The 27,299-nt window shown below is 30.9% G+C and overlaps 1 protein-coding gene across 50 annotated transcripts in view; it reads right to left on the bottom strand.

Annotated features, from left to right (window-relative positions):
• The window catches only part of LOC105323159 (uncharacterized PE-PGRS family protein PE_PGRS46), a 30,592-nt gene extending 3,833 nt beyond the window's left edge, over positions 1–26,759 (bottom strand). The window contains exons 1-46 of one of the 50 annotated variants that reach the window (XM_066077027.1): positions 26,563–26,759; positions 21,668–21,774; positions 21,182–21,373; positions 20,334–20,384; positions 20,179–20,232; positions 20,015–20,044; positions 17,922–17,960; positions 17,595–17,633; positions 17,250–17,300; positions 17,008–17,043; positions 16,856–16,891; positions 16,297–16,323; positions 15,702–15,752; positions 15,460–15,495; positions 15,308–15,343; positions 14,749–14,775; positions 13,806–13,841; positions 13,166–13,180; positions 13,010–13,045; positions 11,145–11,180; positions 10,967–11,002; positions 10,176–10,190; positions 9,693–9,731; positions 8,666–8,698; positions 8,416–8,430; positions 7,642–7,674; positions 7,470–7,496; positions 7,210–7,242; positions 6,943–6,978; positions 6,658–6,672; positions 5,428–5,460; positions 5,214–5,234; positions 5,031–5,066; positions 4,531–4,551; positions 4,077–4,124; positions 3,579–3,605; positions 3,224–3,259; positions 3,055–3,120; positions 2,900–2,959; positions 2,752–2,811; positions 2,594–2,629; positions 2,133–2,162; positions 1,265–2,032; positions 929–955; positions 576–629; positions 334–417 (exon numbers count right to left, since the gene is read on the bottom strand). In XM_066077027.1, the coding sequence (XP_065933099.1) occupies positions 334–417; positions 576–629; positions 929–955; positions 1,265–2,032; positions 2,133–2,162; positions 2,594–2,629; positions 2,752–2,811; positions 2,900–2,959; positions 3,055–3,120; positions 3,224–3,259; positions 3,579–3,605; positions 4,077–4,124; positions 4,531–4,551; positions 5,031–5,066; positions 5,214–5,234; positions 5,428–5,460; positions 6,658–6,672; positions 6,943–6,978; positions 7,210–7,242; positions 7,470–7,496; positions 7,642–7,674; positions 8,416–8,430; positions 8,666–8,698; positions 9,693–9,731; positions 10,176–10,190; positions 10,967–11,002; positions 11,145–11,180; positions 13,010–13,045; positions 13,166–13,180; positions 13,806–13,841; positions 14,749–14,775; positions 15,308–15,343; positions 15,460–15,495; positions 15,702–15,752; positions 16,297–16,323; positions 16,856–16,891; positions 17,008–17,043; positions 17,250–17,300; positions 17,595–17,633; positions 17,922–17,960; positions 20,015–20,044; positions 20,179–20,232; positions 20,334–20,384; positions 21,182–21,373; positions 21,668–21,719 (2,569 nt within the window). In that variant the 5' untranslated portion in view covers positions 21,720–21,774; positions 26,563–26,759. The other 49 variants (XM_066077025.1, XM_066077024.1, XM_066077050.1 and 46 more) reach the window with 49 other exon arrangements.
• Between the last annotated feature and the right edge of the window lie 540 nt (positions 26,760–27,299).

Genomic DNA, 27,299 nt, shown 5'->3' with positions numbered 1-27,299 from the left:
TCATATTTTATTGTTAATAAAATGATAAAGAGAAATACAAAAAAGGTCATTCATTTATTCAGAAAAGAATTAGTATCAATACATGCATTTTATTCCAACAAAACAAACTAATATTCAGTCAACAGGATGTTTGATAGTTTTATTTTACTTCATAAACCATAGCCACAAGAACTTCTGAGAAGAGGGTTGTTAGTTCTCAAACAAAACGATCACTTTAGCCTCAGTTAATTTGTAGTTTTGAGATCAAGTATCATCACCGAGAAAATGGTGATGTTCCGGGAATTTGTATGTTAGTAAGATCAGTTCCTCTAAAACTACTGAATGGATCGGTACCAGACGACGATGAGCCGGAAAACGGGCTGTTGGAAGGAATAGACGACTGGCTGGAAAATGGACTGTTTCCTGACCCTTGACCACCTGTTTATGAAGAGAGATATTAAAATAAGCATTTTTACAACAAGAAAATATACAGTTGATATTACATGAATAATATTCTAGTACTGCAAATCAAAGACACAAAACAATAACACCAATAATATTTTGAACTATATATAATGCTAAAAACTAAAGCTCACCACTAGAGGAACCAGGGAAAGGGGTATTTGCTGTTCCTAATCCTTGTAAAAAGTCTACAGGGAATACAGAAAAGGGAAATAGTGAGGAGGTGCCACCATCAGCCCCTGCTATATACCAGTGCTATATCTAACAATTATTTTGAGTTTTATGCAGTCTCCAATTGTCATTACAGACACATAAATATAAAATTACAGAAAAAGCTACCTGGGTGTATCATATATTACAATATCGGCATGCACAAAGGGTGCTTGCATTAAATACACATTATAATTCCCCTTTAATATATCAAGTCCGAATACACACACACATATATATTGCTCACCCATTTGTGATGCGGGAGGGTTAAACACACCTGGAGTTTCCTGATTATTTCCAGTACCTAGGACAAAATAAAAAGCTCCATTCGTACATTGAACCACTCTACTAATTATTGAAATTCCAAATGCATGCAAATGTTACTACAGGGAAAACCTTAACTGTATTACATTTTGCATGCAATATTTTCGAACCTATTTACAGCTGCTATTTTAATTTTTATATTAAACAGCATCGCACAACTGTTGATGCGGTAGATTGACGAGTTTGCGAAACTAAAATAGCAATGCAATTAAGTTTGAAATACTAAACCAACACATTTTTCTGTCACTGGACAATCTAACAATCAAATGATAAAAAGAATTCGACCAACCTCCACCATTTGGGGGCAGCTGGGGAAATCCTCCTGGGAATCCGGGCATAAAGGGCGGTAATCCTCCAGCACCTCCAAATGGAAGTCCGGTCATATTTCCCCCTGGAAAACCTCCTAAACCTGGGAGTCCAGCAAACGGATTAGAACCAGGTTGACCGCCAAAAGGATTGTTTCCTTGTCCTCCTGGGGCTGGAAGGCCCGGCATTCCACCAAAAGGAATATTTCCAAATGGATTATTACCTTGGGCACCAGATGATTGCGAGTTATCCTGATTTCCGAAATTTGCTGTATTTAGACCTGGGATACCACTTGTTGGGTTTCCAGGATTACCTTGAAATGTCTGAAATGGGTTACCTCCCGGGGCTCCACCAAATGGCGAACCTTGGTTTGCGCTAAATGGAATGTTACCCGGAAGACCAAAAGGATTAGTACTTTGTGAACCTTGAGATGGCTGATTACCAGCAGTGAGACCTGCAAAGGGGTTAGAAGCCTGGTTTCCATTATTTGCATTGTTTCCTGGAGGAGGTCCTGCATTTTGCATGGCTTGGAAAAGATTCTGAAGATTTGTGTCTGGCGATGTCTGGGTTGTATCTGAACCTGCAGTATTCCCAAAAAGAGATGCGAAATCAATAGACGGTGTCTCTGTTCCTGAACCTTGGTTAAATAATGAGGACAAATCAATGCCTCCTCCTTGAGTCGTTGTTCCTCCATTACCCGGATTGGAGGTCAATGCAGAATTGTCTGGAAATGTAAAACCGGGCAAAAGATCTAAAAAAAAAAAAAAAAAAAAAAAGAATAGTTAAGCTAGGTCGGTAACAGGTGCATATTAAAGTCGAGTTGTTCCATAGCTTATCTACCAACTATTTACCTGAAACTCCTGTATTTTGCTGTTGTGTTGCTGTGAATGAAAAAGAATAATTGAAGTTTACAACTTGATGTGAATTTATATAATGTTTTCATAGTTAACTAACTATAATAAAATCATTTATTTTACTTTTTTTTATATTCTCAAAAAATCTTTACATATCAAAAGCAAACAACATTTTAAGAATGGTAATGCGTTCTAAACAAATCATTTACAAAATCAGAAATATAGAAAATCTTATGAATGTGATGAAATTCTTTCGTTACTTAACAATTTACCCTAGTTCAAAATAATGCTTTGCATTACTTTTGTTACATTGTTAAACTCGTTACATAAAAGAATGACAAATTCAATTAATATATAGCATTTATTCAAGTCGATAACTTCTCGAGAAGAGAGTTGATATGTTTCAGAATGAATGAATTTTGACATGCTAATCTACACCACTAAAACACTAAGCTTACGAGTTGATGGCGTCCATGGATTCTGGTTATTCGACCCTTAAACAAAAATTAAAATTAAGCTATCAAACAATATAAATGTAAACAAAACTTCTAAAATACAACATTTATTTTGATATTTATAATTTCTCGACGAATATATTGTGTTTAGTTATCAATACCTTGTGCTCCATTGTTTCCACCAATAGGATTGCCACTTGGCATTTGGAAGGGAAGTTGTCCTTCGAAATAGAATATTGATATAATGATTTTTTCTTAAACACATTTGTAAATGTACTTAAAAGAAAATAAATGTATAGTAACACAAACCCTGAAATGGTGGGCTTTGTCCAAATGGATTAAGTGGTAATCCTCCGTTTTGACCATTTGCTATAAAGTATATGCAATAATGTTTATTATAAGATATTTGATTAAAAATTCACATTATTTAAACAGAAAGTGGTTGTATAAAATAATCTCTAAACCTTGTAATGGATTATTCTGTGCACCTAAAGGATTAGGTTGTCCATTGCCACTAAGATTTGGAAGTCCTAAATTTAAGAAGTAGTAATTTGTGTTTTTAATTGTACAACAAAGAAAATAAAACGTTGCCACAATAATGTAAGAAAACTTAAATTACAGAATACACACTACCTCCTTGCATCCATGCAGCAGGTGTTTGAGTTTGCCCTATAAAATAATGTTGGAACTTACAAAGTCAAAAATAGAACGATATTAATAGTTATCTACTCTACTCTTAATAGTTATCTACTCTACAATATTGAACTTAAATGCATGAAATACACAAAATAGCAAGACCTAGTGAATCCCAGTTTGTTGACCCACCAACAACCTCTGTGAAAGGACTGCCAGCTAAAACATATCACAATTTTCTGATTAATTTTATATCTTAACACGCTAACTGTTAACTTTGGCCGTCTTTCTTAAAAGTAAATGATTAAGAGGCTGGTATAAAACATGACTACACGTGATTATTTGTATAACTTACCCAGGTTCCCTTGTTGTAAACCTTGTGCTGCAAAAATAATTTAAAATTATTATTGTAAAGTAATTCCGTATTGTTTGAAATGATAAAGTAAAAATACAAATGTATATGAATACAAATCAATACCAAAGACCTTACAAATATAACAACGACAGATAGCATGACCGGCATTACTTGCAACATTTATTCAATCATGCGTTTTAAGTCAAAATAAACGTCAGATCACAAATAACCAGTAGCCTTTCTGCACAGGAGAATTGTATGAATCTTATTGGATGTTTTTCTATCAATACAAAATGCTTTAAAGATACCGAGTTGATATTCATGTTCATATTTGTAAAATTGCTAATAGTTGAATAATAATCAATTAGATGAAGAAAATGTTTTTACAATAATTTTCGTTTTGTTTTTAAGAATCTCATGACAATAAATTCTTTTTATAAATGCTTGACAAAGATAAGCAACAGACATTGAATAGCTAATTAAACAGCGGTTTTGTACCTGAATTGACTCGGGGGAAAGATCGTTGTTGAATTTGTTGTGGTAAAACTAATCAAATGTAAACAACGAATTGGGTAAAATTTCTGTTTGGAATAGTTTTTAAGGACTACTTCCAAGGTTTTTTTAACATTAACAAAATAGTTGATATTTGTTTCCATTTAAGCTGCCTGATTTGTTAGATTTTTTAGGTGATTTTAAAGCGTTTAAAAGTTCTTTTAAATGAAGAAAGTATCATTATTCTGAATTAAAGATTTTGAATTATCATCCATTGACTAGCAAATTAGAAACAATTAAAATAGTATCAATCATTAAACAATGTTATTTCTAATAACTTTTAAGAACAATTAATCAAATATTTTTTAGTAGAAAGTTTTGTTTTTAATCTCAAAATAATAAAATTATAATTACTAAATGTAAAAGTTGTATATTATGTTAATTATTGCGTGCAGGATACCTTGATTCCATCGACCTCCTGCTGTTTTGATGAAGAAAAATAATTTCACTTTCATTTAACTGATATACATTAACATCTAAAAATATATTAGCTATTTTGTTAGTACATTTGATAATAAGTAGATAATCAAAATTTTGTAAATGAGTCTTGGGAAAAAACCCAGCGAATATTTGTTTGTACCTTATTGTCAAAAGATATTTGTTTTGCTTTAAAAATATATTTTAAACAATATTTCATAGAATTCATTTTCATTTATGTGTGACGATGTCCAGCATTCGAGTGTAAACAACGTATCTGCTAATAGTTTATAGTTGAAATTCTCAGGATTTGTCTGTTTTTGTGACAACAAACACTTGTTCAGTTATTAACAATTTCATCCTTTTATATACTAGTTCTGGTAAACCTATCACAACCAAAGCGAAAAACTATATTTACTGTGCATACACAGTGCAAAAAGTAATTTCAAATATGATTATTACAGTGATTGGAGAATCACATACCATTATTTGGTAGCTGCAACCCGCCAGCAGCTCCTCCTTAAAGTAGAAAATAGTATGTCGTATATTGCTTGTAACAGAATTACAATTATACATGTAAAATGTACGTGTTCACAAAGCTTCGTATAGATATTATCTTTGAAAATAATATTTCGCAAACATGTCATTGAGATAACTTAAACTTACCCTGTCCTTGCCCGCCTTGGGCTAAAAAGAAGTAAAAATATTAATTGTTTTATTCTTGAAAGTTCAGAACTTTATATTTACTTAAAACTTGTGACCCAACTTTATAATCGTATTATTCTTATCTGAAGACAATGTAACAGAGAGAAAATAATCTTAACCTTGGTAAAATTAACTAACACCTACAAAAAAGTAAAAAGAATTCAAATATACATACCATTGGTTGGAAGTTGAAGCCCCCCAGTAGTTCCTGAAAAAATGAAGAATCATATATTTTATCAATTTCATGAAATTTCAAGTTGAGTTTCTTTGCAACAGCTGTTTATCAAAACCTTTCGCAGACACACTAAGTATGCTTACCTGAACGTAATCTATCTTTTATGAGTACTTAACAGATAATATTTTTATTTGTAAATTGATCTTTAACACTAAAACAACATTTAAAGAATCAACGACTAAGAATAACTTTGACAATGACATAATATGGCATGTGTACTATGCTAATAAAACTAAATCCTTCACCTAAAGATTACTGTGGAATCGTTATAAAGTGTGGGTTAAATTTTCATGCATTGTCACTTTTTTTTATTTCTTTGTTTTTTTCATGTGTATATAAAAAGTAAAGGCAGTGTTACAACCACTGTTATGGGGTTTAAGCATGGGTAAGAGTTCCGCAAAATACTAGAAAATTGAGCCCCTAAAATATATATGATATCTAAAATATAGTCACTAACATATTTGTTATATATGATGAATATAGAAATTAAGCGAGCACATATATGTGTCAAAACCGAAGAGAACGAAAAAGTTGCACTTAAGGATTGATAGTGAAATTAATTAGTTAGATAAAATGTTTTGAATGTTCTTAATCAATATTTACATGTTTAGATAAAAAGGATTACGTTTTAAAGATAGGTTTTAGATAAAAGTGGTTTTAATAATCATAATCAAAATATCTTTTAAACGAACATCAACTTAAAATGTAGCTTGAATAAATGATTCAGCCAACAATTTTTAAATGAAATCATGGATGTACATATAAATTGGATACAAAAGAAAAAAAGCAAATCACTTTTCTTGCATGTCCCAATTTGATTCTTACATTAACGAAGATTTACTTATCAAATCTTACTGAAATATTGATTTATTTTAGCATCAAGCTAAACAAACGAACCAACGATACATAATTCAAACACTGAAGTTCGTAAACGCTATATATGTACGAACATATATATATATTGCGATACATGTTGCATACTATTCTATAATGTGCAGAGTACACGTTTAGGTCCAATTAGGTTTAGTTCGTACCAGTCGGGAATGAGAATGGAGAAATTGAACCTATTCCTAAAACAAGAAACCAATCAAAGTTATCGGTAGACAAATTTTATTAGGTATATAATGATTTTAAGCAAAGAAGTTTTAGCCTAAACATGCTAAATCTTACCCTGTCCGTTTTGGCCTGCAAATTAAATGAGATGGATCATAGATAAAGCATTTTTTACACGAATTATTAACGTCACACAACATATCATATATAACCTTATAAGTAAGATTTAGATGCGTCTTCTAACACTTATCTAAATATTTATACATTTATTTTATGCATATCCTTTTTGAATGATTGTTTCAGAAAAAAATAAAACCAATTCCGAATATATCAATAACATTACTTATGACCATACAACTATCGGAAAAAAGCACAACGTAAAATAGAAACAATTTTACATACCATTGAGAAAATTAAATCCACCTGGTGCTCCAGATCCTACGAAATAAATAGGTTAAAAAATTATTTCAGATAGAGACTGCCTTGCATTTACAAAATGAATTTAAAGCTTCGTTGTTAATGATCATACCAAGAAGCTGTAGCACCTAAACGTTTTACATCATAATATCAGACTTTTTTGACCAAATGTTTCGATTGTCAATTTCAATGTTCATTTGCAGTTATTAAAAAAGTTTGTTACACATAGTAAATGAATAGACAATTACAAACCAATTTGAGGATTTAATCCACCAGGTGCTCCGCCTAATAATGAGAAAAGCAATCTCGAAACGAAGGTTCAATAAACTATCCTCAACTAGACAAATCAGAATCTCCTAATCATTGAAATAGCTGACAGTTATGTTTACGTTTTACCCATATACGTATCTTAAATGAAAATTAAATTTATTAGATTTTATAGGTTCATCTTTTTTTCTCTTTCTTTAAATTACAAACTATTTGTATTGTTACAATGTTGTAATGTTACATACCATTCAGAAAATTAAATCCACCGGGTACTACAAAGACAAAATTATACATGTAGCATGATTATCATAAATCAGTAAATTAACGCAAATATTGCCTTTTTGAATGTTAAACTATTGTTACAGTTGACAAATTAACATTATTCACTTACATAGAAAATGTATACTTTTTACATACCGTTTGGAAGATTTAATCCACCTGGGATTCCTCCTAATTAATTTAAAAAAGTAATTCGTCTGAAAAGTTGCTTTGGGTGCTTTTATGTGGATACATATGTTTTAGTATGTATTTCAATTATGGAAAGCTCACTAACTTTTTATGAAACTAGATACACCCGGTAAATGAGATACTATGCATTTTTTCGTTCAACAATGTCATTAAATATTGTTACATGTTGATGCAATGTGGAAGATTTATACCAAGGTGCTACTCAACATTTATAATATGCAACGATAAAATATTTGTTCAAAAGGGATGCCAAGAAGAATAGTACAAAGCTGTTAACTTTTTCATCATCTACCGTATGATGCATATGTCAACATTTTGTATGTAATATTTGCCGCTTTGTTACATAAATAAACGTTTCTTGCAATATCAAAACGGATTTATTAGTTTACAAGTTTCATTCTGCCTAATCTGTAAATGTTAAACATTTACTCATTTAGCAATAAATGATTTTAATAACGGACTGTCCCTGGATTTAGTTTTGTCAAGTAATCACACAGTACAAATTTACAATCATTCATAATCATATACTCTTTAACAGCTTTTTAACATCCCATTTTGCATTCCATTTAAAAAAAAGGGGGTATGAATTTGCGTCAAACGCAAAAAAACCCCAAATCTATAGCTAAGAGATACTATATCCGGAATAGCTTCAACTAAAATTAGTTTAAAAAAGCGGGTTCCAAAAAGGTACATTTTTTGAAGCAAGGTGAAGGGGAAACTTACCTTGTCCTCCCTGACCTAGAACATAGGTAAAATATAGTTTAAAAAAAAATATCTCCCCAAATTTGATTTAAACTCTTCGACAATTTATATTATAAATACAAGTTATTCAATGGGTGATAAATAAAAAAACTGATTCTTTAAATCGACATTATCCCTTCAAAATTTGGAAAGAGGTAAGACTTTATTTTTGTCTTTCATGTATTAATGATACAAAATGAAATTAACTGAAAAAGAATCATAAAAAACATACCATTCGTAGGAAGTTGCAATCCACTTCCCGTTCCTGAGAAATTGTGAGCAGAAAATTCGAGTAATTAAAACAAAAATCTAAAATCTAATATAATTTGAGATATTAAAACAAAAATCTAAAATATGATATCATTACGCATAAACTGTATAAAACTATTTTCATATGAATAAAACGATTATCATTCCATAACAATTCACATAAATTATAATTTATTTGTTCATTATCATTTTTAGAATACACTTCTTACTGACTTCATAAACATTTATGAATATGATTTGCAGGCAAGGTTGTTAACTGAAGAGGAGTGTGCAGGTATATGAATAAAAGCACGCAAAAGATATTTGAAATAAAAATATTCCGATATTTGTATGACCAAATCAAAATTACTATATTAAATTTAAGTACCATAGATTTGAAAAAATATAACGGTTTTACTTTTACTATAATTAGGTTTCAGTCAAATGAGAGACACTAAATTTTCAACTATATTGTGTTTTGTACGGAGGAACATGATGTAATTCTTTACTCACTTGATGTTTGTGAAGGATTTTATGATAAAACAAGTGCAATTTTTAAATATGTTCGGGGAAAGGGATTGTAAGTGAAATAGACGTATGCACAAAATACAAATATATGTGCAAAGGTTTTATAGCGTTGTAAAGTGTTGTAATTTATCAGTATTTTATGATATTATCATCATTATAATGTTATCATTATTGGTATTATAGTTCATAATATGACATGATCAAGAGACGTACTAAACTATCTACAGAAGCGGATTGACTAAATCAATCAATCAATCAATCAATCGAATTCAATTGTTAGAAAAGAATATCCTTTTATGTTAAAATGAAGATAGTAATAACTTTATTAGTTGTTGCCCACAATGACCTTCTTAACTTAATTATCTTAATGCTTTCGATTGATTGTTCGTACTAATACCTACTTTATAACACGATATATGGAATAAATACATGTACTACATCATGCTATATAGTAAAACACAAATAAAGTACACTATTCATACCAGTTGGGAGAAACGAGAATGGGGGCAATGTATCAACAGCTAGAAAACGTAAATAAAATCTCTATATAAGTTGGTCAATATATGTACGCAAATGTAAACAAATGTGTCTCTTAAGGTACCTCACTACACCTAAACTGATACCTTTTTTGTACTACGTCACAAGATGGCGATATATATGTTTTGTTTAATTGTTAATATCAATCGATTTTGTTTATATCGTCATAGCTCAGTGGTTTAAGTACCATGCTTGTGAACCGTAGATCGTGGGTTCGAACCCGCCTAGGCCTTTTGTTCACATTGACTAAACACAATTTTTGAAAAGGTTATTTTTATCTGATATTGCAATTTTTCGCCTATTTGACTTTTTACATCTTATCTATCATGCTAATGCTTCTTATCAAAATCAAGTAATTTCTACTGATGAGAGAAACTTTAAATCTTTGAATTTTTTGTTTCAAAGACTATCAAAATTGTTTATCTTACCTTGTCCAGCTTGACCTAAAAAGAGCATAAAGTAAAATCAATGATAAGTATTTTACAAGAATGCATTACAATATTACATCCTTGCCAAGGTGAAACGTTCATCAAACCATTCAGCAAAAAATGAGTTAAACATTTCTGTTAAGAATAAAACATCGCTGAAAACGATTTTCAAATTAAAATATCAAAAGTGCTATGAGAAACAATCATACAAAAATACGAATGGTGAAAATTATGAATTTTTTTAATTTTTAAATACAATTTGATGTTTCATACAGATAAAAATAATAGAACAATCCTTTCGTATCTTGTTACAACAAAAAGTACAGACATATAAGCAGGTGTTATGAGAGCAGATATGACATAGGTTTTTAGAGATAGTTTTTCATATTTTCAATATTAGTTCTTCAGAATGAACTTTAAAAACGTTCATATTCATTAGCATTGAAGGTCATTAAAAAGAAGCACGTTAAACATACTGTGGACTTCGTGTTGCAAAACAGTGTGCAGAACAAACAGAGAGCGAGAATCAATGCAATTTCAGTTCACAGTTTAAATAAAGTTGAAAATATAGTTCTCAAGGCAATGGCGACAAAAATAAATGGAGCATAGCGTGTAATAGTTCAAATAATGGCTTAAAACGTTTTAAATTATTTTTTGCTAACGGTTAAAGTAAAGTGGTGTTTTCGTCAGTTTAAGGTCATTAGAAGAGCGAGAGCTAGAAAGCAAGTATTTGTAACCTGTTTTAGCAGAATTCGATTTTTTTTATTGACAAATACATAATTATGTTGTACCTTGATTAAAATTAGGAATGTTCCAAGGCTGTTGACCTAAAATAACAAATTTATTTCTCAAAAATGTTTTCAAAAATGTCTTTGCACAATTTCTTAGTGTACGTAATTTAAGAACAGCCCTCGTATGTGCTAATCTATGATTGAAAAAATCCAAAATGTAATTAAGATATAAACGTACCATTTGTGGGAAGTTGAAATCCACCTCCTCCTGTTCCTGAAAAAGCAAAAGATTGAAATGGGGTCTAAAGATGTGGTAAACAATTATTAAAAAAGAGGTTATCAATGTCAATATTTCTATAATCATATCAAAAGCCATCGTATGTTTGAATTAAATAACACATAAATATTCCTAGCATTATTTTGCCAATTAAATTGATAAGCAAAGCTTATCATTGATATTTGACGATTATATCCAAACGTTCGGTCTATTCATAAGTTTAACATAAACATATGCACACCCTTAACCAGCCAATTATAGATGGAAGTGAAAAGGTGTCTAAAATCCAATCAATAGACATCAGGGTTTTGGATAGTTGTGCATAAAAAAGGAAAGTATATGGTAGCGTATGCTTTTATAGGTTACGAATCTTTTACTCAAAAGTAAATATTTATAAAGCCGTGAGATTTTTCTATTTCTTTTCCTTCCATTTCAGTTATTCAATGTATAACAAACGATAGCTTAAAATTATTTAGTTATGTGATGAAAATGTTTAAAAACAAAAGGAATGCACCAGCATAAATTGAATTTGTCTTTAAACCGAACCTTTTGAAGCTTTTTAAAAAACTGTTGATATATTTCCTCCAAAAATAAAGATGGATGTATCAATTGCCTCTATGATAAGATATGGTAAACATTTCATGACATGATATTGATAAAGACTCATTATATCTTTTTTATTTAGCAATAAGTATTAGATGCTTATCAATTCAAAAGACGAATGTAACAATATTTTTTTCATAGATTCCAATTACCTATTTTACCTGCGAAATGAGGTAAAACTAAAAACGTTAAACAACTTAAAGGGGCATGGTCACGATTTTAGTCAAACTTTTTTTCAATTTTAATGTTTACAATGCTTTATTTAGGAATTTTTAAAAGGCAACTAAAATTTTAGTGCCATTCGTTGAGACAAAAGCGAGTTACGGAGCTTACAATTCTTTGCTATGTAAACAAAGCGTTTATTTACATTTTGAATGCTCAGGTGAAAATTCCAGTTTAACACCTAAGATGAATGTGTTAAAGGTTAGGAACTCTTATTTATGCTTAAAATGAATAAGATAATAGACAAATCTTGAAAAACATTTTTAGTGGTATATCGAACCTAAGTAAACAAAAACAAAACACGAGCCTTGTTTTACATGACAAAGACTTGTGAGCACTGTATCTTGCTTATAACTCTACGACTAACTCGCAAATTTCATTTGGTAATTGCATTTTTTAAACATTGTAAATAATAGAATTTGATCAAAATCGTCACCATGTCCCTTTAAAGATTCCATGGGTGAATCTCTTTTATTCGGTACGCCTTTTACCATATCTATCATCGACATTTTCTATGGACTGGTCGTTATACATCGAATGACTAAAATGGTGTGACTTTATGCATGCATATACAAAGGAATTCAACATAAATCTACGGTCATAGTGCCAATTTATCAATTTTTTTTTTATAATATAAGTACAAGATGTGTTAAGCAAAGGACAAACTGAGTCTAACTAAATCAATCAACCAACTGAATTCACTTGTTGAAACAAGATGCATTTTCTTGGATTCCAAATGAATATATTAATTAAAACAATACAGCATTATTTACATGTACGTGTATATTCTTTTTTAAATATTCTGCAGTTTATTTATAACTTTCAGCAAGCTTTCGGAATTTGCATCTTAGCTTTTTTCTGAGTTATCCATTTTGATACTTTTTAGTTAAAAGTGTATTCAATTTATTGTTCGTACTTAATATTTAAGTTGTGGTATAATACATATAAATGCATTTTATGATATGCAAGAGTGAAACAATAATCGACTACACTATTCATACCCGCTGGAAACGAGAGTGGAGGTATAGTACCAATGGCTAGAAAACGTAAACCAAATCTATTTACTAACGGTACAAAATATATTTATTCAACAAATGTACTAAATGTTTCTATAGAAGTGACTGCACTCCGCCAAAAGTTATAATCAAATATCTTACCCTGCCCAGCTTGGCCTGAAATATGAAAATGAATAAATTAAATGTTTCATTTTTTTTTAAAAACTAAGAATTTGTAGCATGAATATAGTTTTTCATTATTTAAAACAAAAAGTGCATGTTAAACACAAAATAGTTCGAGCATTAACTGAAAATCTGATTTATGTTTTGCAAAGCAAGCATATTGCAAAACCGATCAGAAAATGAACGATGTCAGAGAACGAAAAGCAATCAATTTATCTATTATTTTACTTTGCGATGACAGAAAAAGCATTTTAATAGCCCTTACTCGAGCTTTTAGCGAGTATTTGTCTATCCATAAGTAACACTTTCAGGACTTAAAAAGTAAAGCCGTCGTAAAACAGCAATTAGGAACACAAGAAACAAGTTAAAAAAGTCTAGAGCCCAAAAATTTGATTCGTCAAAATCTGAATTCCAAACATGAAATTCGCATGAAAGCAAAAGTGTTATTCGTTATAATCCATAGTGAAGACAAAGAAAATTGTTACATTAGAATACAAATTAAACATTTCTAGAAAGACAATGGCACGTTAAACGGAGAGCTGGTCCCTAGTTTTATATACAGTATTAGTGGTTTACGAGACAATTTGACACACAGATGCATTGGTATTTTAATTTGTACCTTGGTTGAATCTAGGTATGTTCCACGGTTGTTGAGCTAAAATATTAAATTTAGTTTCAATAATATTTTGTCCAAGTACAAGCAATAACCTGTACATCTCTGGATTCACTAAAATCCCCTTTTCAAATGGTTATTATGGTTAATATCATGTCCTTTATACAGGAGTCAAGCAAATGACTGAAGTTGATTGCTACATAAAATGTCAGAAATCCCTTCTAATGGAAAACACCCAAGATAGCATCACTGTATACAGGGTTATATTTGCCCCGTTTAATTTTCACCCTTCTACACAAGCAAACAGTTTCGCACCGTCTTGAAGTCGCCCATACACAGTTGTGTTTGAAAAAAGATAATATGAAACATCGAAATTCACACAGTCTTAAATTCGCCCGCTGGCAACAAGGGTGTAAGGGACGAAAATAAAACGGGCGAATATTTCCCTGTAATGCTTATAGAATATAAAGTCCTGATACAAAAAACTGATTATACGTACAGAACAAAGAAAGATGAAATTTGAACTCCAAAGTACACGAATTCATTTACATTGTTCAGTGTCTTTGTATGTCACAACACTACGAATCAGTTTTGTAACGTACAGTCCTATAAATTCAAATGACTTATTGTTGGGGCGATAGCGGGGTTTGCATTAAGTATATTCTAATATACTTTGCATTAATTATACTCTAATATAAATACAATTGCTTAAAATTATATAATTATAAGTAACAACGAATCTATAATATTATAAGTTGATAGTATCGGTCGGGGCGTGATCGAATCTATAATAAAGCCCTTCAGGCTTGATTGGAATTGATTACGCGCCGACAAATTATATCACCTCATAATACTCAGTACTGATTCTGTATTCCTTAAATTAGAGCGACACTTGACGAATCAGTTAACCAATTGTGCATAATAAGAAATTTGGAGATATTAAGCTTACCGTTATTTCCTTGGTTTGCCCCTGCACCTAAAACAGAAAATAAAAGTTTAATCAAACTTTTTTTTCAAAATATTTAAATCCAAAAACAATCGGAACAAATGGTGATGATGATTCCAATTATTTTGAATCAAATAAAAGGATTTCATGCACTAAAAACAATGCAATATAGGATACAAAATAGCTTAAAATCCATATTCCCAGGGTGAAGTGAATAGAGTGAAGGATTTGAATTTTTTCTCCAGGATTACAATAAAAAATATTATTGGTCAATATAACAAAAATCTTGCTAACTTGTCGTTACAATGAAACAAGGGGGTCCCATCACACCGTTTATACCATATATGAACGATGGTTGGTGGCATACATTTGGTTTACACATTCGATCTCTATTTATCTAAAATTCTTTTATATCATGAAAGAATTTCTTCTGTAAAAATGTTAAATGTGTTAGTTTGAACATAATATTTGCGTTGTTCCCTGTCTATTAGATTGTTTAAAATTTTGATCAAAGTACGATAACAAAGGGAAATAATAACATTCATTTCCTTTGCATTCATACCTAAGTCTCCAGAAAAAGGTGATTGAAATTCAAATGCTATGAGAAATCAAGAAAAAAATTTTAAATTAGTACAGACATCATTCAAAAATATGATGAATGTCAAATTCAGACAATTCAGTCGTATCTTTAGGGGATCTTTCTGGTAAACTTACCATTTCCTCCTTGGCCAGGAAGCCCCTGACCTTGACCTGAAGAAAAAATAAATAAATAAAAAATTAATATCCATGAAATAGGAATCAGATAACATTTCATTTATACAAGTTCAATTAAAAACAAATATCATTGGGGCAGAAATAAATGCTAAACTGGTTTCATAACTCTTGTATCGCTGTCTAATTAACCGCGGGCAGTTTGCAGACTGTAGCAACTGGAATATCACAACCAAAACACATACCTCCGGCTCCTCCTAAAAACGGGGACTGTTGCTGGAATGGGATTTGTTGTCCTGTAAATAAAATGAATGTAAATCATTAACTCAAATTCTTCAAGTCTCTGAAAGGTGCACGGAATCGACGTTTCCGGCTCGAGAAGTTATGGTAGTGTAACACAAGCACCTGACGTAATATATTTCTCATATAATATTACTAAGCGTCTTTGTATGTCACTGGTAACACTACGAATCAGTTTTTGAAACGTACTGTCCTATAAATACAAATGACGTGTTGTTGGCGCGCAAGAGGGTTTGCATTAAGTTCTTTCTAAGATAGTTAACATTAGGTATATTCTAATATTAATACAATTGCTTAAATTATATAATTATAAGTAACAACGAATCTTTCTTTAAATATTATTAGGTGATTATATCGATCGGGGCGTGATCAAATCTATAATAAAGCTCTTCAGTCTTTATTGGAATTAATTACGCCCCGTCCAAATATATTACCTCATAATACTTAAAGAATGATTCCTTATTCCTTAAATGAGAGCGACACTTGACGATACAGTCAACCAATTGTGCATAATAAGAAATTTGGAGAGATTAAGCTTACCGTTATTTCCTTGGTTGCCCCCTGCACCTAAAACAGAAAATAAAAGCTTAATCAATTTTTTTTTCAAAATAATAAAATAAAAAACAACCAGAAAAGAAATGTTGTTGATGATTCCATTTATTTTGAATCAAATAAAAGGATTTCATGCACTAAAAACAATGCAATATAGGATACAAAATAGCTTAAAATCCATATTCCCAGGGTGAAGTGAATAGAGTGAAGGATTTGAATTTTTTCTCCAGGATTACAATAAAAAATATTATTGGTCAATATAACAAAAATCTTGCTAACTTGTCGTTACAATGAAACAAGGGGGTCCCATCACACCGTTTATACCATATATGAACGATGGTTGGTGGCATACATTTGGTTTACACATTCGATCTCTATTTATCTAAAATTCTTTTATATCATGAAAGAATTTCTTCTGTAAAAATGTTAAATGTGTTAGTTTGAACATAATATTTGCGTTGTTCCCTGTCTATTAGATTGTTTAAAATTTTGATCAAAGTACGATAACAAAGGGAAATAATAACATTCATTTCCTTTGCATTCATACCTAAGTCTCCAGAAAAAGGTGATTGAAATTCAAAAGCTATGAGAAATCAAGAAAAAAATGTTAAATTAGTACAGACATCATTAAAAAATATGATGAATGTCAAATTCAGACAATTCAGTCGTATCTTTAGAGGATCTTTCTGGTAAACTTACCATTTCCTCCTTGGCCAGGAAGCCCCTGACCTTGACCTGAAGAAAAAATAAATAAATAAAAAATTAATATCCATGAAATAGGAATCAGATAACATTTAATTTATTCAAGTTCAATTCAAAACAAATATCATTGGGGCAGAAATAAATGCAAAACTGGTTTCATAACTCTTGTATCGCTGTCTAATTAACCGCGCGCAGTTTGCAGACTGTAGCAACTGGAATATCACAACCAAAACACATACCTCCGGCTCCTCCTAAAAACGGGGGCTGTTGCTGGAATGGGATTTGTTGTCCTGTAAATAAAATGAATGTAAATCATAAACTCAAATTCTTCAAGTCTCTGAAAGGTGCACGTAATCGACGTTTCTAGCTCGTAGAGTAATGGTAGTGTAACACAAGCACCTGACTTTTATATATTTTTCATATATAACAAATATATACCATTTCCCTAATAATAAACCTGTGTATTATAAGGTAGGAGGTTCATTTATATATTTTTATATATGAGAAAGCGTCAGGTGCCTGTGGGTTTTAAATAATGAACATTTGTACCGGTTCACGATTATAAGTAATAAATTAGTACATACCGAAGGGAGATCCAGGAAATCCGGGGAGTCCAGGTCGTCCTTAAATAAAGTTATAAAATCTCGTGAATTACATGTCCAAGTAAAAAAACGTTTTCTTTCTTCAATTAACATATTCATTTGGTCTTTGGAAAACTTAATAAATACGAGATAGATGAAGACTCTTTAAGTATTTTACATTTTGAAATGTTAATTTACGCAATCCTTAATTGATAATTTGTGCTTATTTTTTTTTTTTTTTTTTTGCTTTCATAGATATTTTTGCAACCACATATATCACATACAAATGGTAATGTTATTGATGTGTTAATTAGAAATAATCGAATTTACCTCCAAAGTTACCTCCAATTGGTGGAAAACCTGGTCTGCCTGTCGTGAAAAAAATTGCATATATTGCATATGAAATGAATAAAAGGCATGGAATAGTTGGTTTTGTTACATATGAAAATACTGGTTATTTTGAGCGTTTGATTCACTTATATTAAATACACATAGTTTATAACAAAATTGATAAGACATAACTATATATGAATATAGTATTAAAGCAATACCACCAAGCTATGAATACTAAAGTGCATAGATACATTGTATGCAATACAGAAGCCTTGGTACGTGTAAATAAGATGGGTGCCCATTGATTGCTTGTGAAGCTAATAATGTTTCGTATTTATATCTACTTGTCGAGTGAAAACGGTATCAAGTTTGAAATTTCATTTTTATAAAATTTGTATGGAAGATTATATAAGTCAGTATAAAGTTTGAAATTTTGGTACTTGTGATTTGAGACTAGTATATGTTTTATTATGCCGAGATCGACCCCTTTACCTCCCAAGAGTCAGCGATAAAAACTCAACTTCTGCAGTTCCCTGGGTCAAGGTATTAACCTGTGAACTTTGAACTTTTAGTGAACTTTGATCGTTAAGTGAACTTTTGGATTTCTATGAACTTAAGTTGTTTAATTTTGTTGAATTATCCGAATTATGATGCTACTTTGAAGCACGCCCTTGTTCACTTAACCCTAACCCTAACCTTAAAAGTTTGCGGATTATAAACCATAAAACAGCCGTTGTCAATTTTCGCCAGATTCGAAATAAAATTAAGAAAGGAGTCTTTTTCTGGTTTTTGACTTGTCAAACGTAAATTTGTTTAATTGTTCAGTAAATCGAGATGAAAGGAAATTAATTTTTTTTATTTTTCTTTCTTTTTTACTATCATACAACTTTGCATAGAAAAATTAATCAATGTTAAGAATCTAACAAGGGCTATATTTTTGGCTTAGTATTGGCGTAGGAAAATATCACATGTTTTGCAATTCAGAATTGCTGCAGATTAATGAGTCTGTTTTAGCATTTTAAAAACAATAACATTAATGTTGGATTTTTTTTACCAATGTGAACTAATGATATGATACTTGGGTTTCAGAATATGTTTTAAAAATATGATTTGCCTATCAAATTACATTTTTTACAAGCTTTTTAAAGCGCCCAATCAATACATTGATTTTTGTGGGAAAAAATCGCTAAAATATGTTTTTCTCTCTTATTATATGGTCAACACATAAGCTTTTCTGTCGATTTATATCTTTATATAAAGTCTTCATAATACATAAAAATAAGAAGTATTTTATAATTGGAAGCATAAAAAATAAAATAAAATGATCAACATTTCTTCAAAATTTAAGAAAGTTAGAGGAAATGCGGGCTAAGCAATATCAATTTTAGTATAAATATTTATTTCAATTAAGTAGTATAAGCTGATAGACATTTTGATATTCTATTATTTCATTGAAGAACAGAATCTTCAAATTTTAAACAAATGTCTACAGAACTACAAAGAGCTACACTTATTTTTATCATCCTTTATGTTGAGGAAAAAGGTAGTGACCTTGACCTGACCTTTATGCGAAAACAAAAAGGTCAAATTTGATTAAACTGATAGATACTTGGTAATATGATCCGTTTGACTGTGTCAAAATTTCATGAATTTCTTATCATAAGAAGTGTGTTTGATAACGAGAAGACCTTAAAAATGTTTTGTCGTGCACTTTTCTGAGATAAAACAATTAAAGGCTAATGTTGGAAATTTATGATACTAAATGTATTAAAAATCAGTAAGTTCGAACAAAACTCTGTTCACGGAGATTTTTTTAAAAAGTATATCACTTTATGTTATATCATATATGTCACTTATTAATAATCTAGTGCATAATGGTGTAATTTATAATTAATAAGATAATTGGAATTTCAAAATTTCGATTATATAACATACACGTGACACTAAAGATGTAATAAAGCACATGCAACTGTAATTCAGCTAAAAGATACACTGTAGTATAGTGCATTGGAAAAAATAATTGTTTGTGCTTAGTTTGGATATTCTATACACATTGATATATACATGTACATATATTTGGACGTTCATACCTCCGAAAGGTGAAAACGGAAAAAAAGGTCCTATGAAAGATATTGGCAATTAAAATTATTTCTAATAACAGAAAAATGTAAATATAAACTTGAGTGTATACTTGTATCTAAAAAATATTAAAATATCGTCTTAAAAGAGTAGAAAAAACGTAAAAGTGTCAAACCTCTGAATGGCGAAAATGGCAACTGTCCTTGTCTTCCAAATGGTGGTAAAAATGCTTCATATAGGAAGAAAGAAAAAGAAGGGTTTGCAATGCTTATCTATAAGAAAAATTGTTCCAAAATAATAAAGATTGGAATTCTTTTTTTAAAAACTTACGAGGCCGACGCAAAAAGGGTTGTTGTCTCAGGAAAGGATTACCTCCGCCGCCTACAATTGAAACATGCTTATTTTAAAAAAAAAAAACACATTACTTTGCGGTTTTAAACGGACACAACATACGTTTTTTCGGTTATGAGTTTATCAAATTAAGATTCAACAGGGAAATCGTGAATTCAAATAAAAAAGGAATATGATATTATATTTTATCTAATTCTCACTGTAACTAATAAAAGATGAACTATTGACAGTAAAGGTTTATATGATATATAAGCGGTTGGGTATTCTCAAAAGACAACATTTAATACATGTGAATGTACATACATCATTATGATAATTGACAAAATAAACACACATAAAAGCAATTCATACAATACATTGTGCAATTGCAAAGCATGTAGTGCATTAAAAAAACTTACTATTATTGGAGGATTAGACTTACAATGTACATGTCGTGAAAAGTAACAATTATACAATATACAACAAAACTAAAGCAATTAATCTTATAGGTAATTAATCTTTTACATGTGTAAGTGTTCAAATATTATAAAAGATATAATTTATAAATCAAAATTTTTTAACAAAGATAAAATCTTTTCATTTCGATTTATTACTGATAAATGTGACATCAAAAAGCCTACCTCGCCGGGATGCAGTTGTTCGAACATTAGAGATAGCATTGGCTGTAAGCGAAGATGGAAGCAAAACCTCAGGCTGAATAGCAAAAGCACGAATAAGTGAGACCGGAACGCCCACCCTGCGGACTCTGTCGCGGGGGAGGCGGTCACGGTTCGCTATGAGTACACTGGCAGCACCATTGGTTAGCAGCAACATTTGGCCTCTCTCACCTAACCCCTGAGCTCCAAAATTATTTTGCTGGGGGAAACCCTGAAAGTTTTGGGGGAATCCGGGCGTCTGTTGCTGGGACCGGATGTTTGGGAGCTGTGCGGGGGCTGTCTGTTCGCCCAGAATGTCTCCGCCCTGCTGGTTATTTCCCCCAGGATTATTACCCCCGCCCCCAGGAGTACCTGCCCATTGACCTTTATATAAAAAATACTTGATTAATAAACATTCCATTATACACTATACAATATAGATCATAAACTGCGATTTTTAAAATTTGTTTATCGAAGATGGTTTGCTGGTCAACAAATTAGCCTACATATATACAATGTACCTTAATTTTTAGTATGATGCAATTTTAAGCTATAAACTACTATTAGTAAAGAAAAATTTCCATCATCTTTATAGAGAATTCTTAAGGAGATTAATACCGTCTGAAAATGGCAACAGCCATCTAGCCAATCTAAATTCATAACAATACAATTACTTACCTTGCGATGATGGAATAAGTAGCAGAAATCCAAATGCTAATAGTAGGGACATATCTAAGTGCGTCGTTTACGGGAGATAAATATACTTTTCTTGCTCTTTGTTTCTTCTGGAATAAAAAGTCAAAAATTTAAAAAGGAAGCTAGATATAATTTCAATAACAAATACAAACATTGATTTCTTAAATGCTTAATATACCGGTATTTTTGACAAATGCATCAATAAATTTCAAAAAATTACACAAGGTATTTTTTTTCTTTCGTTTCTCATTAAATGTCATGGTCTAATTGGGCTAAATGTTTTAAATACATAATTTGGTATTTCTAGACTTTCAGTACAACTTAGCTCAGATTGTAACGTAGGTGTTTGTGACTACTGGCGCCATATATTATTCTGATAAATCAAATTGCATTGTGTACAATTGTAAATATCCCCTAATTGTCATCCATTTAATTTTTAAACAAATGACTTTAATCAGTCATTTTTAGGACAAAGAAATGATTTATAAGTTTACAGATGCATTCGTTCCTTTTTCCTTGACATAAATTTTACAGAACTTATAGTTCTTATAGACGTTTTAAAAATGCACATGTAATCTTTTCTTCCAGTATTTTAGTTAAATGAAAAACAAAATTGATACAATTTCAAATAAGGTGTCCTAGGTAATTTCCTGAAAATTTTTGACTTAATTAAGTTATGATCATCATTAATAAAAAAAAAAAAAATAATTATATGATTTATCGCTGCTGTTCAGATGAATTACGTAATTTGAAAAGTTCATGCGGAAACTTTGCTATGCAGGAAACGGATTTTCCTCTAGATACTTATTTAAAAAGTATGAATAATGGTTTCATTCAAAGATAAATGTGAAAACGATTCATTCAATCAAATATACTTTAATATATGGGCAAAAAAAATGATATACACTGTTCAATCACATGCAGAAATGGACAATGTATTGTTGACGAACTTTTTAATCTTGGGAATCATGGCACATAAACTAAAGATTTTTTGTGGATCTTTTGTTTGTTTTTTTTATAACCATTAGGGCAAGTTAATTATTAATTAATGATACAAAGTACATGTTGTTTATTGAGTTCGTACAAAGAACCAAGATTTACAAGCTCAGATGATTTATCATTTTGTCTCTGTTACAAAGATAAATCGCTCAATGTTTTATTAAGTCATTCATCATTATGAAAGTTAACACAAGCTATGATTAACTAAAAAAAATTGTAAAAATGAAGAAAAAAATCCAACAAAACAAAATCGTTAAATGACAGTTGATAATTATTATAATAGAGGGGTGAAAGTGTGTTTACAAAAAGTAAATCATGTGACTCCTGCAACACGGAAATGTCGAAATTCTGGTCAATAAAATTAAATTTCACCTTGTGATTTCAATTACATCACATTGAATTTCTAGTCATGCTTGCGAAATAAAAATGGCAAAATGACAGGATTCTGACACTGCTGAACGAGACCCGAATCACCAAATATGCGGAGAGAATTGCGCGTTATTAAAAATGATAATAATCTAATATATGAACTAATGAACTAATATGTTAAAGACAGTTGTTACAGACTATGCAAGTCTTGCACATATATTTCTCGGAAATAATACTAAATACTATTATTACGTTATTGATTTTTTACGATTGCTCATATAAATACATGTTGTAGCACCCACTAATGATACTCAGACACGTAGCAAGAAAAAAATGAATCACATTTTATTTACATGTAGCATGTTCACCAAACCTGATGATCCTGATATTAGGAGGAAGGATTACCATTTTTACCAAACCTGTTGATCCTGTTATGAAGGGAAGGGGGGGGGGGGTGCTGCGTTTTTCAGCTTATTATTTGATTTATATGTGAACTCTTTCTCTGAGTTTATCGTCCGAAAATTCGGAGAGACCACTTAAAATAAAGAAGATGGGGGAATAAGATGGCGCAACTGCCCATTTGGTTTAGTCGTAAAATACAATTTCAAATTTAACACTTTTTCAATTAAATATATTTGATATGTTATAATACAAGGGTAATTTCTAACTATATTCAGTTTGAAATATATCAAAAAACGATAAGAAAAAAATAATAAATCCTTAAGTTTTGGTGCTATCGAACCCACAACCTAAAAACCTAAGTTCTATAAAGTTACTTAAAGTCCAGTGCTCTAACCACTGAGCCATTTCCTTCACAACAAAGTACGTTGTTTAAATGCTATATGAGGCGTTGGCCACGAATTTACGGACTTGTATTATTTTTCTAAAACGTTCAATTGTTGGGCTACAAAGTGGCATTTTTAAAGTATAGTGGATCATCTCTCCACATTTTTGTTGATTAAAATCGGTTTAAATTCCATTAAACCGCATTTAGACTATGACAAAAATATGGAGGTCAGACCCACTTTATAAAAGAAAAGGCATTGAAGTTTTAAAAATGACATTATTTGGAGGTTTTGACACGCATACGCCAGTTTAAATCAACCTATTGCAAGTAATTAAAATATTTACGGGTTACAAACCGATGTTACGTTAAATATACATTGTTTTCAATTATTTTTTTTTTTAAAGTATCAGATTTAATGATGTTTTAATTTTGCAATATCTAATCATTCCTCATACGGGCATTTTACAAACCTTATAAATTTACCCATCTTCTTTTTATATATATATATATATATATATATATATATATATATATATATATATATATATATATATATATATATATATATATATATATATATATATAATCAAAAAAGAAAAAGAAAATGAACAGTTCCAAAGTTTCTATTCACTAGCGCTTTCTGGATTTACATCCTTCTTCAGGTGAACGTACATAAGTTATCTTATATATATATATATATATATATTATAAGAATAATTGTCTGTTTACAAAAAGCATCTCCCTCCCCTGGTGACCTTCGAAAACATACACTGGCACGCGTACCAGTTGCTACGTACGCGCTTATTAGTCAATTTGTATTAATATATTGCATGAAGCAAATTTCTATCATTATTGGTGGATGGGGTGAGATTATCAAGAATATTTCGACCAGCAGTGTAAAAAAAACCCACACCCTTCAAAACAAGCCACCCAAAAAATAATGTTTAATTGCATGAATATCTCTATTTTCCCCGTTTTAAAGCTTTGCTTCAAGTATCTCTTAGAGATACTACTGAACTCATAAATATAATGAGATGTATGAAATTGTTCTTATACAGTTCACGACAATTTTTCTGAAATCATTCATAAGGTTTCCTGATGAATGGCCTACGCGACATAAAAAAGTGCTTTCCCTGTTTTGTCTGAGGAGTGATAGGTGCCTATGTTTCTGTTAGTTACAATGATTAAGCAGTACAGGGTCATTTATCACCGAATATTCTTTTGTTCTGATAAAATACCGAAATACAAGGTTACAGTAAAAGCATCCTAAAAGGAGACATTGATGTGTGTGGAAGGCGATAGCTCAGTTTAAGGAGGGAAATGGTCCGTGATGTTTAACCTGCTACAGCCGCAGTTAAATACATGAGGGGGGTTAGGATACTTTGTCGTTGGCCCCTGTCAGGTGACACAGTGCTCGTATTTACAAGACATATCATTCTACTAACCATTTCTTACGGTTATAATTGTACAATTACCAGGCGATACTTACATGTAACAAAACCTAAACTGGTCAGTTTGTGTGAAGATCGGTGTCAATATCCGACATTCCATCTCATCAATCAATTTAATATGGTTTTTATTTTTGTGCTTACGGGTATGTGTTGAATACATAAGCGATCTTTGTGACAAAATACAATTGCAAATGTATCAATAAATTCGTTATTGTTTGGAAAAGAAACATTGATAATTCGCGTAATTGATATACATCTCACGTCAGAGCCCTCAGTAAAATTAGCATAACATGATGATGGGTCGTAATCGGAGATATAAATAATAAGAAAAAAATCTGGTTTGCTGTCAAAATGATCAAAAATGTTAATTTTCAATTAATCGTCTTGAATAGTTTAAGAAAGGTGTGTTACTTATATTCTTCGTCCTGGAAAGATGAATCGGAACTATGTTGATCACGACCTCGAAGACAAACCCAATGAAGAGCCATTACTTTATAAAATACAGCTGTCAAAACTGATTTTACTTATCAATCATGATAAATAAAGGACAGCTTTGATATTGACAACTCTGATTTTTTCCCCCAAATTTTTTTCTTTCATGTTGAAAAATTGTACGTGTTGGCAAGTTCACAAGTGACATGTGGGACGATTAATTCAATTATTTGATATAAGGTTAGGATAAAGATGTGGAGTTTAATATGTAATCTGTTCGGTGTTGTATTCTTTCCTACTTCTTTAACGGGCAAAAGATTTGAAACAAACTAGTTGCGCAAAAAGAGTCATCGTGATGAGTAGATAAAAAAAAACTAACTGGCTTATTAATATATTACCAAGAAATGTTAACTGTCAAACCTGATTAACCCTCCTAATTAACTTGTCGCGGGGAAATCAGTTAGCTGAAAATGGGCAAAATTTCCGCGTTCTATCTAGAAGTTTACAAGCAAACCGTGTTTACTTGTCTTATGTGTCCCCAGGTTCCCTGCAGATCAGCCGTGTAGTCGCGCAGGTTTCTTGTAAATCACTTTTTTGGAGGAAACGTCTCGTTCGAAATATTACGGCTTATATACATAATACATGGTATTTTACTTCATTTTGTCGGTCCTGACATTTAAATCAACTTTTAAAGACTTATTCTTCATCAGATTTGCGGAATTATAAACTTTTGTATATTTTTTTATATTAACAATTCATCATCTGTAGGGGCTTTTAGTTCATTATTTATTTCGACGCCTATATTTTATCATAGAATGATAAGAATTAAAGTTCCATACCTTGTTTTGGTTTGTATTGTACGATTGTCTCCCCTGAGTTAGATCTCCTTAGTCGTGTTAGGTCCCTATGTTACACCTGACTGTTGCCTCTCAAGAACCGGCGTCTAATAATTTACCTGCATAACCTCTCAATCCATCATCCGGTGACGTGGTTCGGCTTTGACAGTTGTCTCTATCTAATATTGTTTCCTTTCAAATTAAATAAGATACACGTGCATTGATAGAGGCCAGTTGAAGTTGCGGTATTAGTTCAGCCCTTTTACTTATTGTCTTTCCCTTAGAAAAACAATTAATCATTAAGTATTCGACGATAATAATGACAAATGCGGAAATAGAAATTGTTTAATTGCCAGAAATATATATAGATATTGGGTTTTTTCATCATTAGAACTGTCGGTCTTCGATAAAAACGACACAAAATAATTTACGTATTATTAAGACACTTTTTTATAAAAAAAAAATTTAACTTTTTGTGAATAATTGATTCTCACGGCATATTGTGCGTTGTTATTACACGACAACCTTTTACATTCTGATTCTGGTAGATTTGTGGAGGCTACTGTATCATTGCGGAAACAAAGAATACAGAGCGGTATCATAGACCGTTAACTTACATATATCACCGGTGATATATAATATATCGACAACTCTCGTAACTAACGTCAAATCTCCTAGAGTTATTTTGTTCGTCAATTTTGATTCTCACAGACCTTCAAATAATTTTGTTGTTTAGTTGG

This window comes from Magallana gigas, chromosome 2 (genome assembly GCF_963853765.1).
Source record: "Magallana gigas chromosome 2, xbMagGiga1.1, whole genome shotgun sequence".
Lineage (NCBI taxonomy): Eukaryota > Metazoa > Mollusca > Bivalvia > Ostreida > Ostreidae > Magallana > Magallana gigas.
This window is presented reverse-complemented; position numbering and strand designations above follow the sequence as displayed.